The sequence below is a fragment of the Lampris incognitus genome, chromosome 14 (genome assembly GCF_029633865.1).
Source record: "Lampris incognitus isolate fLamInc1 chromosome 14, fLamInc1.hap2, whole genome shotgun sequence".
NCBI lineage: Eukaryota > Metazoa > Chordata > Actinopteri > Lampriformes > Lampridae > Lampris > Lampris incognitus.
Genome location: NC_079224.1, coordinates 7,423,666 through 7,440,269, shown reverse-complemented (window position 1 = coordinate 7,440,269; position 16,604 = coordinate 7,423,666). Strand labels below are relative to the sequence as shown.

The following is a 16,604-nucleotide window of genomic DNA, read 5'->3' as shown; positions in this document are numbered from 1 at the left end:
GTGAGCAGTGAGTATAAACTACCCTGTGTGTGTGTGTGTGTGTGTGTGTGTGTGTGTGTCTGCAGAGCACTCGGATGTGCTGAATCAAGACTTCTCCATAGCCTTTTCCATCATTGGCATGTTCTCCTCCCACGCAGTCAGCAACTTGAGCATCTTCTTCTGCGCCGAGATCACGCCCACCGTCATCAGGTAAAACCAGGACTGCACCATGCAGGGTGCTCTTCGGGGGGGGGGGGGGGGAGGGGGTGGGGGGGGCGTGTCAAATTCATTTCAGTCTCCGCAAAAACTTAAGATTTTTTTCCCGTCGTTAACGTGGAAGTCGGGGTTTCTGGTTTTGGTGTTCGCCGTGATTCGCATGAAATAGATGAGCTGCAGAGGCGTCGTGACTCTCGAAGGCCTGACGACGCCCTGGCGGCCATGACTGCTGTTCGTGTTTGACTCTCTCTTTTTTTTAAATTTTTTTTATGGAGGTGTTCTGTATGTACACACTCAGCGTTTTAGTCCCCCCAGGGAGGGAGAACCACTATCGCATTACCTGTCCCATGCAAATAGATTAGCTGCCCCCCCCCCACCCCCCACCACCTATTAAAACTGAGATTTGTGAGCTCGCTGAACAACGCGGTACCTCGGCTCGGTGTCGGATGTAATTGTATATCCCCCAGCTTTCACAAATTAGCTCTCCCCCTCTGAGGGTATTTGACACGGCATCGGATTATCATTATCCTGGGTTATATAAGGAACGGTGTGCTGCTGCACGAGTGGCTCTCGGGAGCGTCCTGGCGGTTGGGGAAGGCAATGACGAGGTGGAAATGCAGTCCGCGCCAAGGGTATTACACGGTACTGCGGCACTCTCTGCTGCTGCTGCTGTGTGATGAAACAACACCGGCGATGCGCGTTAGTCACAGGCACGCACGGTGTTTTTACCCCGGTGAACGATGGCCGACTTAATATGAGCACATTCTTTATAACCCGCTGTACTTGTGATTAAAAAAACCGGTGTTGTTGGACGACACCCTCTCCTTCAGAGAGATTCACGGTTTACACGGAGGCTGAAAACGATCCCTCGGCTTTATGCGGGGAACCTTTTAGTGATCAGCACACGTACACGGGGCTAATCTTGTGTCTCTCACCTTAGGGGTGGCGGTGTGGGTCTCGTCCTGGCCAGCGCTGGTTTCGGGATGCTGACCGCCCCCATTATGGAGCTCCACAACCAGAAGGGCTACTTCCTTCACCACATCATCTTCGCCTGCTGCACCCTCATCTGCATCATCTGCATTCTTCTGCTGCCCGAGACGGACTATCAGCCCCTCCCCGAGACCCTGGCCGACGGCGAGATCTACACTCGCCAGCACCTGCTCCCCTCTAGGAAACCGGGCGAACAGCGCCTCTTGCTGGCGCAGCCCGAGAGCAGCAGGGACTACACCAGAGTGCACGACACGCCACTTCACGAGGCGGCTGCCGCCGCAGCGTCCACCATGGACTCCACGGCCTCCTCGGCGGTTGATCTCACCGCCCCGACGGTCATCGATGTATCGGTCCCCGGCAATGCTGAGCTGGGGGACCCCAACGGTCACTCGACGTCGCCCTCGGCCATCACGCCTGTCACAGCCCTGGTGGAAGACTGCGTCACACTCGCCGATGGAGAACACCCGTCTTCCACTCCTCTACGCCAGGCTGTGTGCGCCACGGACCCTGTGTTGGTCAGTGCGGAGGGACCCGCGTCACTGCTGGTGGATGCTGCCGAGCCCTCCAGCGATTCTGCCGCTCAGCCGAGCGGAGATATCGCCCTCTCTCACGCACGAGACTCCCGCGCTGCCCCTGCTGCCAAAGCTATTGAAATGCAGCCCGTGTCTACATCAGACTCTTCTTCTTCTTCTTCTTCTTCTTCTCTCTTTGAATCTGTGCCCATGTCGACATTGGTTTGCACAGCGGTTGTCACCGAACCGCCGCCCGGCTCCTCCTCGGGGTCGCCCACGCCGCTGGTCGGTGGCACCGCCCAAAGTTTGGACTCGGCCACTCTGCCTTCGCAAGAGGTCACTTGTCACCCGTTAGCGGACCCCCCCGTTCCACTTGTGTGTGACCGTGACCATCCCTCTCGCACCCCCTCCCCTATTCCTCTCAAGGACACTGCGGCCCCCCTACCCGCGGTAGACTGCAACATTTCCACAGACAGCGACTCCTCCAGTTGCGCGGACTCGGGCGGTTTTAGTCAAATAGACTCCCCGTCTGTAGGTGGAGTTACATCTACGCCCTGCAACCCTTTACCTCCCTCTCCCAAGAGAGACTCGCCCGCACCACCACCACCACTGTTGGACTCTACCTCTTCATGTTTGAATGACTTTGTTCCCACTTCCCCTGTCCAGTTGACTATTGACCCCTCACCCCCTCCTTCTCCACCCGTTGACTCAGGTCACGCGTCCACACTGGAGTCCTCCGTTCACCTCACGGACCTAGACACTGTTCACGCCCCAAAACCATCTTCCACCATCCTCCCCGTCACGGAAATCGTTCATACCTCCACTCCAGAATCCATCGTTTCGGATACCACGGACGCTGTTCACCCCCCTTCAGAGCCGGCTGTGTCGTTCGTCACCGACTCGGGGGCAGACGTGGAGATGGACCCCCCCCCAGCAACCGACTGCACCGTCCCCTCCCCTGTAGACTCCGTTGTCCTTCTCATGACGGACTGTACCAGCACAGAAAGTGACACCGTCAACGGAGAGACATCCTCCTGATCCAGTGGCGCACAAGCGGGATGGGGAAACATGGTTTTTACACCCGTGCATGTTAACCTGGAGACGTTTGGTTGTGGTTATATGATGGAAACTTCTTCTCTGCTGAGTCACTGGATATCACCAGCCTATAAAAAAAAAAAAATACTTGCATAGAAAAAGTTGCGTTAAAAAAAAAAAAAAAAAAAAAAACTTGCATAAAAATAAAGTTTGGAAAAAAAAAAAAAATCTGTTGGTCATTTTAAAATAAGTCGAAGAACACAATCTCTGCAAGACGACACCAAGGTTGGTTGGAAATGCACAGAGTGACGGGACATCATCCCTGCACGTGCCTCTGCTCCGGGGAGGTGTCCGCCAAACACATTTGTATCGAAAGTTTGCCTTAACGTCAAGGAAGGGGGGAGGGGGGGGGGCGGGATGAGAATATTTTGGAATATTTAATTCTTAGTGACTTAAAATTTCCAAAACTGGAATGGTTTTTTTTTTTTTTTTTCCTAAACACAAAGCCAAAAGCTATTTTGACCAAATGTAATGTAGTTGTAGTGCCAGCAAAGAAGATGAAAATACACAGTATTATGGCCGTGCCGTAATACTGTCGACAGTATTATTCGGATAAAATCTGATCGTAAAATTACAGACAGACGGGTCAGTCTGCGGCGTCATGGACGTATGGGTCCCAGTCGGGCTTGTACTACTCAGTGTTCTGAAGATGGCAGAATGACTTGCTTTCGGTCAGCGTGAGCGAAGAAGGGACGCTCGGTCGGAAGATGACCCGTTCGGAGTTGAGGGCACGAGTCGGGCGGAGGTGCGTCCGTCAACGCGTTGTTCATTGTGTGAACAGGAATCTGATCGCTCCAGGAGACCTCAGTTTATTTTGCCAGTCGTTCCAGGCAATGAAAATAATGGTATGCAAAATGTTTATTTTTTTGTAAATGTGATATTGTAAAGTAAAATGCAGACTTTGTTGTTGTGCTTGATTGCGTTTTTTGTTTTTGTTTTGTTTTTTTTTGTTTTCTTTTGAGCATAATCTCCCGTGGCGTGCCCTTATTGTGCAAAGCTATGAAGCATTCTTACAATACTGTTGTGGATGTTTAGTGGCACTTTATGCTTTGCAATGGGGGAAACGCATGAAACGAAAAATGTGAACTTATCCATTAAAAAAACAAAACAAAACAACAACAACAACAAAACAAACGAACGAGCATCCACCGAGAAGAGTCGTGGGTGGCGAGATATCGGATTTCCAAACACCGCGGCGTTGCAAGCCTCTGCAGCATCTTTTCCAAAATTGTGTGAGAACATTTTTGTATGTCATGACCCTTATGCACGCATACAACCACGCCCGCCTTACAAAGGCTGCAGCGGTTGATGCATTTGTGAAAACAACATGAATTTATTTTTATTTTTGTTGTCCTCATCCGGAGCTTAACGTGTTAACTGTGTTGAATTAACACGTTGGTTATGTCGGACTAACAGACCCAAATGTCTCGGATCACTATGTGAAACGTATCCATGTGGACTTTGTTTGATCTTTTATTGTGTTATTCCTTTTAAAGCCCGTGTCCAGCTGTGCTCTATGGGCAGCATTATACTTGACTAAACTCTGTCTAACTTGACAATGGTAGCTACATGATGCATGCGTGGTGGAGGTCATGGAACGGTCCTCCAGAGGAAAAGCTTACGGTTGCAGAAAGGCCCCTGTTTACAGCAGTCTCCACGTTGCTAATGTTGTGATACACGTGTACTGTCAAGACTAGAGCCAAATGAATACGTGTCCGTGTGGGCTGTGATGTATAACCAGCTCTGCTGTTCCTCTGTAAGCCATTCTTCCAGGGTCAGCTAACCGCTCGGAGGGTGGAGGCCTCGGCAGACATGAGTAGCTGTAGGTTGTCTCGTCGCCGTCTTCTAGCCCGCTCGCCTGCGGCTGTGAAGGGGCCCGCAGCTTCTTCACTCCAAAAACAAGCTCTTCTACATGTCTCTCGAGTAAAATGCGCACTGATGAACACCACGCCGTCACGCGACGTGGCTGAGCGGGATCCTCGGGTCTTGGAAGACGACTTGTGTATTTTGTGCAATGTGCACGGGGAGGGGGGGGGGTTTCAAGTATAGCACACGCCCGGGCCGGGCCTTAAAGCACAAGGTCCCGCCTCTGCCCCGCCGCTTCGGGTCTGCGCGAGTAAGAGCTGCAAGATGACAGCAAATTCTGCCCCCCCCCCCCCAGCCACGCTAACGGCACAGGGTATCGACACTGGATTCACTGAGAAAGGTCCCTTGTTACACAGGACATTATTTTATATTCCGACTCCCCGTGTCCTGCAATGTTCTCTGTGTCTCACTGGGAATATATATATATATATATATATACACATATATATATATATATATGTGTGTGTGTGTATATATGTATGTATATATATAGTAGAAATAATGGTTCCTGGTTAAAGCCATGCAGCAGCAGTGTAGAGACAGTGACACAGCACAATCCAGTTTCTCTCAGCTCCTTGTCTCCAGTGATGTCAGAACTCCCACACAGCCACTTTACTGCGGCTTTCACACCCACCCAGGAAGTAGCCGGCTCCCTCGGCCGGGACACCAAACCAACACAGCAGCAGGCCCAGAGCAACACACTGACGGGCCTGACTGGCACGAAGCATCGGCTGCTGGGTTCAGACAGCTGGCGCGTATGGGAATCCGCAAGTTCGAGGAGCCTCGGCTGAAGCGAGCCGCACCGTCTCGTGGGTCCCGGTGTGGGTGGTGTGACCCAGGCCGGCGGAGGCCCTGGCTCCTCCACACAAGCCCCGGTGTGGGTGGTGTGACCCAGGCCGGCGGAGGCCCTGGCTCTTCCACACAAGCCCCGGTGTGGGTGGTGTGACCCAGGCCGGCGGAGGCCCTGGCTCCTCCACTCAAGCCCCGGTGTGGGTGGTGTGACCCAGGCCGGCGGAGGTCCTGGCTCCTCCACACAAGCCCCGGTGTGGGTGGTGTGACCCAGGCCGGCGGAGGCCCTGGCTCCTCCACACAAGCCCCGGTGTGGGTGGTGTGACCCAGGCCGGCGGAGGCCCTGGCTCCTCCACACAAGCCCCGGTGTGGGTGGTGTGACCCAGGCCGGCGGAGGCCCTGGCTCCTCCACACAAGCCCCGGTGTGGGTGGTGTGACCCAGGCCGGCGGAGGTCCTGGCTCCTCCCCACAAGCCCCGGTGTGGGTGGTGTGACCCAGGCCGGTGGAGGTCCTGGCTCCTCCACACAAGCCCCGGTGTGGGTGGTGTGACCCAGGCCGGCGGAGGTCCTGGCTCCTCCACTCAAGCCCCGGTGTGCACGTTTCACATCTAGCTTTTTACAGCACAGCTCAGAGTTTCTGCTGCTGGGAGGAAACAAACGAATGAATGAATGTAAAAACCATGGATTGTACCATTACAATTTATGATTTTCTTTTTTGTTTTGTTTTTTGTTTTTGTTTTAACATGAATAATGCACTTGTACATAAGCCATACCTGTTGTTTTAATAAATCACTATTTATTGATCATCTATGGTTAAATTGTATCCTTCGTGTTATCAGACACCTGGCACATTTGCAGTTTATACCAAGAAGACCAACGTCCTGATTCCTACCAAATACTTATTTATTTAATTCAAATGTTCTTAAAACAACAACACAACGTTACAGGACTGGTCCATAAAAGAAGGGGGGGGCAGTTAATAAGACACGAGGTGAAATTACATAACAAATATTGCCATGTTATTTTCATGGTATGGTCTAGAAGCGGGTGTGAGGATGGGTTTGTGTTACCAGGTAGTCGTGGCTGCATCTGGATTATCGCTGCACGACCACAAAGCTCTCTGCACTCCGCCTCAACACACACCAAACACTCCAGGTCTCGGCGTTGCGACAGCTTCCGCACGTTACTAAAAACACACACAGACAGGTCTGGACTTCAAACCGTGAGTCAAACAACACACATACAGGGGTCAACATAACAGCAGAGTACACACAACTTCAGACACGAAACCAAAAGTCACAGTGAACAAAACAGACTCCCCGTTCAACATATAACAATGTTCTACACAAAGAGAAAATACACAAAAAGTAATACAGTCACATAAAAAAGCTTGGTGGAGTCAGAAAGGCACGAACTGAGGAAGCCTCTTGGATGAGAGGCGAAACTTCTTCACACATACGTATATATACCAAGTCCAGTTGTACTCGATTCAACTCCTTTGGATAGACCAGATGTTCTGCCAGTCAGTTATTCCTTACTCATCAACAGACCAGATGTTCTGCCAGTCAGTTATTCCTTACTCGTCAACAGACCAGATGGTCCGTCAGCCAGTTATTCCTTACTCATCAACAGACCAGATGGTCCGTCAGCCAGTTATTCCTTACTCATCAACAGACCAGATGTTCTGTCAGTCAGTTATTCCTTACTCATCAACAGACCAGATGTTCTGCCAGTCAGTTATTCCTTACTCATCAACAGACCAGATGTTCTGCCAGTCAGTTATTCCTTACTCGTCAACAGACCAGATGGTCCGTCAGTCAGTTATTCCTTACTCATCAACAGACCAGATGTTCTGCCAGTCAGTTATTCCTTACTCGTCAACAGACCAGATGTTCTGTCAGTCAGTTATTCCTTACTCATCAACAGACCAGATGTTCTGTCACTCAGTTATTCCTTACTCGTCAACATACAAGATGGTCTGTCAGTCAGTTATTCCTTACTCATCAACAGACCAGATGTTCTGTCAGTCAGTTATTCCTTACTCATCAACAGACCAGATGGTCCGTCAGTCAGTTATTCCTTACTCATCAACAGACTAGATGGTCTGTCAGTCAGTTATTCCTTACTCATCAACAGAACAGATGGTCTGTCAGCCAGTTATTCCTTACTCATCAACAGACCAGATGGTCCGTCAGTCAGTTATTCCTTACTCATCAACAGACCAGATGTTCTGTCAGTCAGTTATTCCTTACTCATCAACAGACCAGATGTTCTGTGACTCAGTTATTCCTTACTCATCAACAGACCAGATGGTCTGTCAGTCAGTTATTCCTTACTCGTCAACAGACCAGATGTTCTGCCAGTCAGTTATTCCTTACTCGTCAACAGACCAGATGGTCCGTCAGTCAGTTATTCCTTACTCATCAACAGACCAGATGTTCTGCCAGTCAGATATTCCTTACTCATCAACAGACTAGATGTTCTCTCAGTCAGTTATTCCTTACTCATCAACAGACCAGATGTCTGCCAGTCAGTTATTCCTTACTCATCAACAGACCAGATGTCTGCCAGTCAGTTATTCCTTACTCATCAACAGACCAGATGTTCTGTCAGTCAGTTATTCCTTACTCGTCAACAGACCAGATGGTCCGTCAGTCAGTTATTCCTTACTCATCAACAGACCAGATGTCTGCCAGTCAGTTATTCCTTACTCATCAACAGACTAGATGTTCTGTCAGTCAGTTATTCCTTACTCATCAACAGACCAGATGTTCTGTCAGTCAGTTATTCCTTACTCGTCAACAGACTAGATGTTCTGTCAGTCAGTTATTCCTTACTCGTCAACAGACCAGATGTTCTCTCAGTCAGTTATTCCTTACTCGTCAACAGACTAGATGTTCTCTCAGTCAGTTATTCCTTACTCGTCAACAGACCAGATGTTCTGCCAGTCAGTTATTCCTTACTCATCAACAGACTAGATGTTCTGCCAGTCAGTTATTCCTTACTCATCAACAGACTAGATGTTCTGCCAGTCAGTTATTCCTTACTCATCAACAGACTAGATGTTCTGCCAGTCAGTTATTCCTTACTCATCAACAGACCAGATGTTCTGTCAGTCAGTTATTCCTTACTCATCAACAGACTAGATGGTCTGTCAGTCAGTTATTCCTTACTCATCAACAGACTAGATGTTCTGTCAGTCAGTTATTCCTTACTCATCAACAGACCAGTTGGTCTGTCAGTCAGTTATTCCTTACTCATCAACAGACCAGATGTTCTTCCAGTCAGTTATTCCTTACTCATCAACAGACCAGATGTTATGTCAGTCAGTTATTCCTTACTCATCAACAGACTAGATGGTCTGTCAGTCAGTTATTCCTTACTCATCAACAGACCAGATGTTCTGTCAGTCAGTTATTCCTTACTCATCAACAGACTAGATGTTCTGCCAGTCAGTTATTCCTTACTCATCAACAGACCAGATGTTATGTCAGTCAGTTATTCCTTACTCATCAACAGACCAGATGTTCTGTCAGTCAGTTATTCCTTACTCATCAACAGACCAGATGTTCTGTCAGCCAGTTATTCCTTAATCATCAACAGACTAGATGTTCTGTCAGTCAGTTATTCCTTACTCATCAACAGACTAGATGGTCTGTCAGTCAGTTATTCCTTACTCATCAACAGACCAGATGGTCTGTCAGTCAGTTATTCCTTACTCATCAACAGGCCAGATGTTATGTCAGTCAGTTATTCCTTACTCATCAACAGACCAGATGGTCTGTCAGTCAGTTATTCCTTACTCATCAACAGACCAGATGTTCTGTCAGCCAGTTATTCCTTACTCATCAACAGACTAGATGTTCTGTCAGTCAGTTATTCCTTACTCATCAACAGACTAGATGTTCTGTCAGCCAGTTATTCCTTACTCATCAACAGACCAGATGTTCTGTCAGTCAGTTATTCCTTACTCATCAACAGACCAGATGTTCTGTCAGTCAGTTATTCCTTACTCATCATTACACTAGATGGTCTGTCAGTCAGTTATTCCTTACTCATCATTACACTAGATGTTCTGTCAGTCAGTTATTCCTTACTCATCAACAGACTAGATGGTCTGTCAGTCAGTTATTCCTTACTCATCAACAGACCAGATGGTCTGTCAGTCAGTTATTCCTTACTCATCAACAGACTAGATGTTCCGTCAGTCAGTTACTCAACAACTGACATTTACAGCAACATGAGAAGTGGAAAAGAATCAAAAAGCCATACACAATAATTCACCACCAACTGAAAACCCATGACCTGACGACCCCATACCATCTAATTGTTCTCTCCTTATGCATGTCCCTGAGCTGGAAGATATCCGTACAAGCCTCTCGATCCTTCTCTAAAGAATTCCTCCGCCTGACGCCACATACGGAAATACACATCTGCTTTACAGTGCTACACGTGCATACTGATGTTTAACGTTACATCTCCTTCTATGGTCCTCGTCCTCTGAACTAAGAACAGATCATCGTTGGAGATCTTCTGGTGATACTCTGCCCTGGACATAGCCCCCGGCACCCCTGTGACCCTGAGAGCAGGACAAGCGGTTTGGATAATGGATGGATGTTAAAACTTCTCTCGCCAACAAGTCATCCCATCAGCCCGTTGTTGAGACCAGTGTCCCGTTCAGAGGTTATTGGGTGTAATGGTAGGATCCAAGACTGAACCCAAGTGTGGAAAAAAGCAGTGTAGATGAGTACAGCTCTGGTTAAATTTGAAGGAAGGTTTGGAAGGGTGATGGTTCTGGGGCTCCAGAAGATGCTGTTCATCTGCATTAACCAAATATCTATCAAGGCCAATGACATCTCTGCACTCATATGCACCCCCCCCCTTTACATCCAACCATAAGCTGAGTTCCTGCATAGATCCTAACCCATACAAGTGATAGTCACATTGGATAGTGGCCCTGTGATGGCCTGGCAGCCTGTCCAGGGTGTCTCCCCGCCTGTCGCCCAGTGACTGCTGGGAAAGGCTCCAGCATCCCTGCGACCCTGAGAGCAGGATAAGCGGTTTGGATGATGGATGGACGGATAATCCTGACTTAGCAAACAGTCCGTTGGTGTGTTCTCGTCATGAGCCATTCTTACTGCTCTTGTCTATAATATCACCCATGACTTGACGTTGCTCGTGAATTCTTGTGTTGGGGATGTTTACTGGAGGAGGGCTTGGTTGTTACCCTACAGCAGCGCGGTTTCTGGGACGGGGGCTGATGCCGGGGATGATGCAGCATCCTGTGGACCACTGCATCAAAGCGCGGCGCTCCGATTGGTCGACGCGAGAGTCGGGACGCTGCGCCTGTGTGACGTCACAGAGGCAGCAGCAGGTTTATCTCCCGCCCCGTCTGAGCGCCTGTCCCAGGAATGTAGCGAGCGCTGATAAGAGAAGCGATACAAACGTTACGCCGAGGGCACAGAAGACCTGGACACCGGCGAAGTCGAGACTGGAACGTATCCGCCCGCTCCCGAACAGCACCATGAGGGAAATCGTTCACATCCAGGCTGGCCAGTGCGGGAATCAGATCGGGGCAAAGGTACGATGGGTTTCACCTGATGCTGTTATTTTAACAACACCGAGATAAAGCCAGCTATGACTTGGCGATTGTGCGGCAGATGACACGTGTTACTATTTTTGTCTCGTGCAATCGAATCTTATTTTGCAATTGAAAAAAAAAAAAACCAAGTTCCCCCGTTGTGTTATTCTGACGTCTGTGCTTAAATTGATGCAAGATGAGGTTTTGTGGAGAACTATCCCTGCCTGGTTGTGCGTGTTGGGCGGGGTTCATTCGGGCTGGCCTTTGCAGTGGTGGTGGCCCCACAGCTGCGCGGTTTGTCGCCAAAGAGCGATTGCGCAACGGCTAGAAAGCCTCACGATGACGCACAGGTTAACGCGTAATACTTCTGCTTGAAACCAGCAGCACAATGATAATCCTGCATTTATACGAGGAAATGTTTGTTCTGTTTAGTTCTGGGAGGTAATAAGCGATGAACACGGCATCGATCCCACTGGTAGTTACCAAGGTGACAGTGACCTGCAACTGGAGAGGATAAACGTCTACTATAATGAGGCATCCGGTAAGTGTTCGAATCCGAGAACTGCACCAGCCTTTGTCATCAGAAATGTCCAGTCCGAACCGTTTCGACGGAAAGCTTCGGTCTGGACGGAAAGCTGCATTTTGCACCACTCCTGTCCCTGCATGACCTCGAGCTGCAGACCTGAACTGAATCTCTCAGCATGCCCATGTGCCCAATTTAGTTGCCATGGAAAAGTAGGTAGCATGGCAGGGAAAATGAGGACAGTGTGGAACCTGCTCTCCCTCCCCCCTCCCTCCTGCTCTCTCTCTCTCTCTCTCTCTCTCTCTCTCTCTCTCTCTCTCTCTCTCTCTCTCTCTCTCTCTCTCTCTCTCTCTCTCTCTCGCTCTCTGTGATTTGGTGTGGGAATATGTTGGGTGAATTATATTCTTCAGGAATATTGAAGGTCGCTGTAAATTCATGCACCATCATTGTTTGCAGTTCTGCTGAGCACTCACTGTAGATCATGTATGCATCTGCAGACATATTTACAGCCTGCATGCAGGAGTGCCCAAAAGGCTTCATAGGGTTATCTTTAGTGTTTCTAGAGGACTATCCTAATGCAGTTTTCAACGATATATGATTCACCCTGTGGTTCCCTTCTGCAACCGGACATCAGTAAAGGATCCCCTTTTTGCAAGCTGATTATGCATTATCAACCAATTTCTCTATAAAAAGAAAAGTGGACTTTATGACAGATACGAGCAACATTAAGAAGCTAGCAGGTGTGCAGAGGAAAAAAGGGATGTATCTAAGCTGACAGTACATCTTTTTCTGAATAGCTTCTGCAGAGATCAGCAATTCTGACACCTCACTCTTGCAGCAAAAGCAGTGCAGCACGGTGCTGCAGTGTGCTTGCGAAAAGGGTCACAGAGTAAAAGGGTGGAGCAAATTGGGGGTATGATGCAATGAGGCCCCATGTGATTTTTAAGCAATATAAGCGTGTTGCAGGAGGGTGTTGGAAGATGCTTTCGATTTTCTTTATAGAAAACTGATTCCCGCACAGGCTTTCTTAACAAGAATTGTGTATTTCTGTCTGCTCCCTGCTATTGTTGGCTCTGTAATCTAAAGACAGAAGTGGTCTCAAAAGGGGGGTTTACAGATCTTTTCAGATTTCACTGACACATTCTACTCATCTGATCTTGTCCCATAGAGATTGCATCAATTGTCTCACCCTTTGTTCCAGTATGTCTCGGAGTCACTCTATCCCTCCTTCTATCCCTTCTTCTCATTTACCCGAAGGTAACAAGTTCGTCCCCCGTGCCATCCTGGTGGACCTGGAGCCCGGCACGATGGACTCGGTGCGCTCAGGCCCATTCGGGCAGCTCTTCAGACCTGACAACTTTGTCTTTGGTGGGTGCACGAGCTATCATGATGTTGTCACCACTCGTCCCAATCCGGCAGCACAGATGGTTGCGTCAGCATCTGCTGTCACATCTTGTTAAGTGTGGGGGGAGGGGGGAGGGGGGGGGCTCAGTTTTTTTTATAGCTGACTACTGTGTATGTGTACGCAGCTTGAAGGCCCCGCAGCCTCTCAGCGATGCGCCAGGGATGTGGTGCCAGGGATGTGTCTGGGCAACGCTGTCAGACTCAGACAGCTCTGGTGGTGACTCAGCTAAACACAGTCTCCACAAGCACTTACTGCACCAGTGCGCAGGACCCGAGCACTCGGGGGGGGCTGATGAAATTGTCCGCAGAATACCTCATCTTCCTACTGTGAGGCACAGAAACTCGGTTGAGCTCTGGACGTCGAGTCTCATTTGTTTCCACAAAAGGGATTTGACATTTGTCATGCATAAAATACCATCAATACTAGGGCCCTATACCCAAAGCACATTTTAGCCAGCTAAGCTATGCTTGGATTTACACAATTTAAAGCTGCCTCGTGGAGTTTTCCACTGATTATTCGTCTATCTCAAGTTTATTTATTTATTTTCAAATTTTGATGTGACCGACTTAAGCAATTGAGACCATCCGTGAGAAGATTAGATACTGCTGTTTAGTGGTTCCAAATGCCTGTCTCTGGGTTGGATTCCCTGTAAAATCTGATGGCACACAGATGACGGCACACATCTGATGGCACACAGATAATGGCACATAGATGATGGCACACAGATGGTGGCACACAGATGACGGCACACATCTGATGGCACACAGATAATGGCACATAGATGATGGCACACAGATGGTGGCACACATCTGATGGCACACAGATAATGGCACACAGATGATGGCACACAGATGGTGGCACACATCTGATGGCACACAGATAATGGCACATAGATGATGGCACACAGATGGTGGCACACAGATAATGGCACACAGATGATGGCACACAGATGGTGGCACACATCTGATGGCACACAGATAATGGCACACAGATGGTGGCACACATCTGATGGCACACAGATAATGGCACACAGATGATGGCACATAGATGGTGGCACACAGATGGCGGCACACAGATGGGACACATTGCCACGATTAGAGATACATTAGCCCGTGGCTGTACATCTTACAAACACTTGTTTTTCCGCTACATCTCTTACTCCTCTCTTCAAATGCCCGAGCTATCACGGGGTGGATGTAGATCTTTGTAATGACGTCATTCTTCTGCAAATCACTACTGCTTTTTATGTATATCTATATTTTCTGTGCTATATCTACCAACTACATTGCATCTCAGATGTACGAGAAGGAATTTGAGGCGATCCTCCAGAATGACGAGTCTTTTAAAATGACGTAAACTCTTACAGGTCAGAGCGGAGCCGGAAACAACTGGGCCAAGGGCCACTACACCGAGGGAGCCGAGCTGGTGGACTCGGTCCTGGATGTGGTGAGGAAGGAGTCGGAGAACTGCGACTGCCTCCAGGGCTTCCAGCTTACCCATTCCCTGGGCGGAGGTACTGGCTCAGGCATGGGAACGCTACTCATCAGCAAGATCCGGGAGGAGTACCCCGACCGCATCATGAACACCTTCAGCGTCATGCCATCTCCTAAGGTGTCCGACACTGTCGTGGAGCCCTACAACGCCACGCTGTCCGTTCACCAGCTGGTGGAAAACACGGACGAAACCTTCAGCATCGACAACGAGGCACTTTACGACATCTGCTTCCGCACGCTGAAGCTGACCACGCCCACATACGGAGACCTCAACCACCTGGTGTCGGCCACCATGAGCGGGGTGACCACGTGTCTGCGCTTTCCCGGCCAGCTTAACGCCGACCTCCGTAAACTGGCCGTAAACATGGTCCCCTTCCCCCGCCTGCACTTCTTCATGCCGGGCTTCGCCCCCCTCACCAGCAGGGGGAGCCAGCAGTACCGTGCCCTCTCCGTGCCCGAGCTAACGCAGCAAATGTTCGACGCCAAGAACATGATGGCGGCCTGCGACCCCCGTCACGGCCGGTACCTCACCGTGGCGGCCATCTTCCGCGGCCGCATGTCAATGAAGGAGGTGGACGAGCAGATGCTGAGCGTGCAGAACAAGAACAGCAGCTACTTTGTGGAGTGGATCCCGAACAATGTCAAAACTGCTGTCTGTGACATCCCTCCCCGCGGCCTCAAGATGTCGGCCACCTTCATTGGCAACAGCACGGCCATCCAGGAACTCTTCAGGAGGATCTCCGAGCAGTTCACCGCCATGTTCCGGCGCAAGGCCTTCCTCCACTGGTACACCGGGGAGGGCATGGATGAGATGGAGTTCACTGAGGCCGAGAGCAACATGAACGACCTGGTCTCGGAGTACCAGCAGTACCAGGACGCCACCGCCGATGAGATGGGCGAGTACGAGGAAGATGAAATAGAGGATGACGAGGACGTCCGCCACTGATGGCGAGGCACAGAAGTGTGCTACCCTGTGTGCTGTGTCAACCAATCACTTAAAATAATCAATACTTGTTTTCTGGAAGGTGCAGAAAGAGCGTAGGACGCAGGCTGGATGTGCAGGATGTTAAACTATATGTCGCGGTACCGAGATCATGGTGAAATATAGCAGTTTGTCGTAAACACCACTGTGTGTCCATGTGGCCCATACTGAAAAAGACCATGAGTGATGTTAGAACCCGGCAGCTATGCGGGTATTGTAGTCGTTGGTTTTCCGATTCTCATGCTTTGCCACTCTCAACAAGGAAGAAACGGTGTTGTCAGAAAATACGGTTTTGTAACATTTACCTCAGTATGCATTTGCTCTCACAATTAAGTCACCGAATAAAAGATTATCTCCTACCAAGACATTGCACGACTTGTTGTTTTCTATACTTGTTGTTCATACAGAGTACCTACAGAGTACCTACGTAGGAAATAAGTGTTTCTGTATCAAAATTCAATTCAATTTCATTAAAAACAACGTGCAGGCACATGTCCATCCATTATCCAAGCCGCTTATCCTAAATGGGGTCACGGGATGCTGGAGCCTATCCCTGCAGCCATTGGGTGGAAGGCGGGGAGACACCCTGGGCAGGCCACCAGTCCATCACAGGGCCGGCCGGCCGACACACACACACACCTAGGGACAATTTAGTATGGCTGATTCACCTGACCTACATGTGTTTGGACTGCGGGAGGAAACCGGAGCCCCCGGAGGAAACCCACGCAGACAACATGCAAACTCCACACAGAGGACAACCTGCGACGACCCCCAAGGTTGGACTACCCCGGGGCTCGAACCCAGGACCTTCTTGCTGTGAGGCAACCACGCTAACCACTGCACCACCGTGGCGCCCTATTTTATTTTGTTTTAAGTCAAAAATAAGGGGAAAAAATAGAAAATTGATTTGGTTTTAAATTCCCCTTTGAGTCCGGTTGAAGGTTTTAATGATTTCTAATGTGATTTCCTTTCTCCTCAGTTTAACAAAACCCTCGCTCACTTTCCTCGTGCCTCCTCACTGTCACCTTGAAGTACAGGGCTTATAGTTAAGGGGCCACTGTTTTTATCTTGTTTTTATTTAAAAAAAAAAATTTATTATTCCTTTTTTTGATTGTTTCCTTTTAGAGCAAAAAATAAACAAACACGAGAACAGAACAGAATGAAACCTATATGG

At 49.2% G+C, this 16,604-nt stretch overlaps 2 protein-coding genes across 3 annotated transcripts in view; both read left to right on the top strand.

Moving 5' to 3' along the window:
* Nucleotides 1-3,003, top strand: part of LOC130123903 (solute carrier family 22 member 23-like) — a 42,434-nt gene extending 39,431 nt beyond the window's left edge. Inside the window, exons 10-11 of the mRNA XM_056293229.1 lie at nucleotides 66-189; nucleotides 1,136-3,003. Of these exons, the coding sequence (XP_056149204.1) occupies nucleotides 66-189; nucleotides 1,136-2,735 (1,724 nt within the window). The 3' untranslated portion in view covers nucleotides 2,736-3,003. The remainder of the gene's footprint in view (nucleotides 1-65; nucleotides 190-1,135) is intronic.
* LOC130124300 (tubulin beta chain) lies at nucleotides 71-15,787 on the top strand. Of its 2 annotated transcripts, none has more exons than XM_056293761.1 (4): nucleotides 71-189; nucleotides 11,460-11,568; nucleotides 12,808-12,918; nucleotides 14,322-15,787. In XM_056293761.1, exons 3-4 carry the CDS (start codon nucleotides 12,858-12,860, stop codon nucleotides 15,392-15,394), a joined length of 1,134 nt encoding a protein of 377 aa, XP_056149736.1. In that variant the 5' UTR covers nucleotides 71-189; nucleotides 11,460-11,568; nucleotides 12,808-12,857; the 3' UTR covers nucleotides 15,395-15,787. The 2 variants fall into 2 exon arrangements, with proteins under 2 accessions (XP_056149736.1, XP_056149735.1); XM_056293760.1 differs by lacking the exon at nucleotides 71-189 and adding an exon at nucleotides 10,835-11,027.
* Nucleotides 15,788-16,604: the final 817 nt, after the last annotated feature.

Bases quoted from the DNA above. Each gene is read 5' to 3' on its own strand.
- LOC130124300 (XM_056293760.1), top strand. From the start codon at position 10,971: ATGAGGGAAATCGTTCACATCCAGGCTGGCCAGTGCGGGAATCAGATC. The intron at 11,569-12,807 runs GTAAGTGTTCGA...ATTTACCCGAAG, and splicing joins CTACTATAATGAGGCATCCG to GTAACAAGTTCGTCCCCCGT. The intron at 12,919-14,321 runs GTGGGTGCACGA...AAACTCTTACAG, and splicing joins ACCTGACAACTTTGTCTTTG to GTCAGAGCGGAGCCGGAAAC.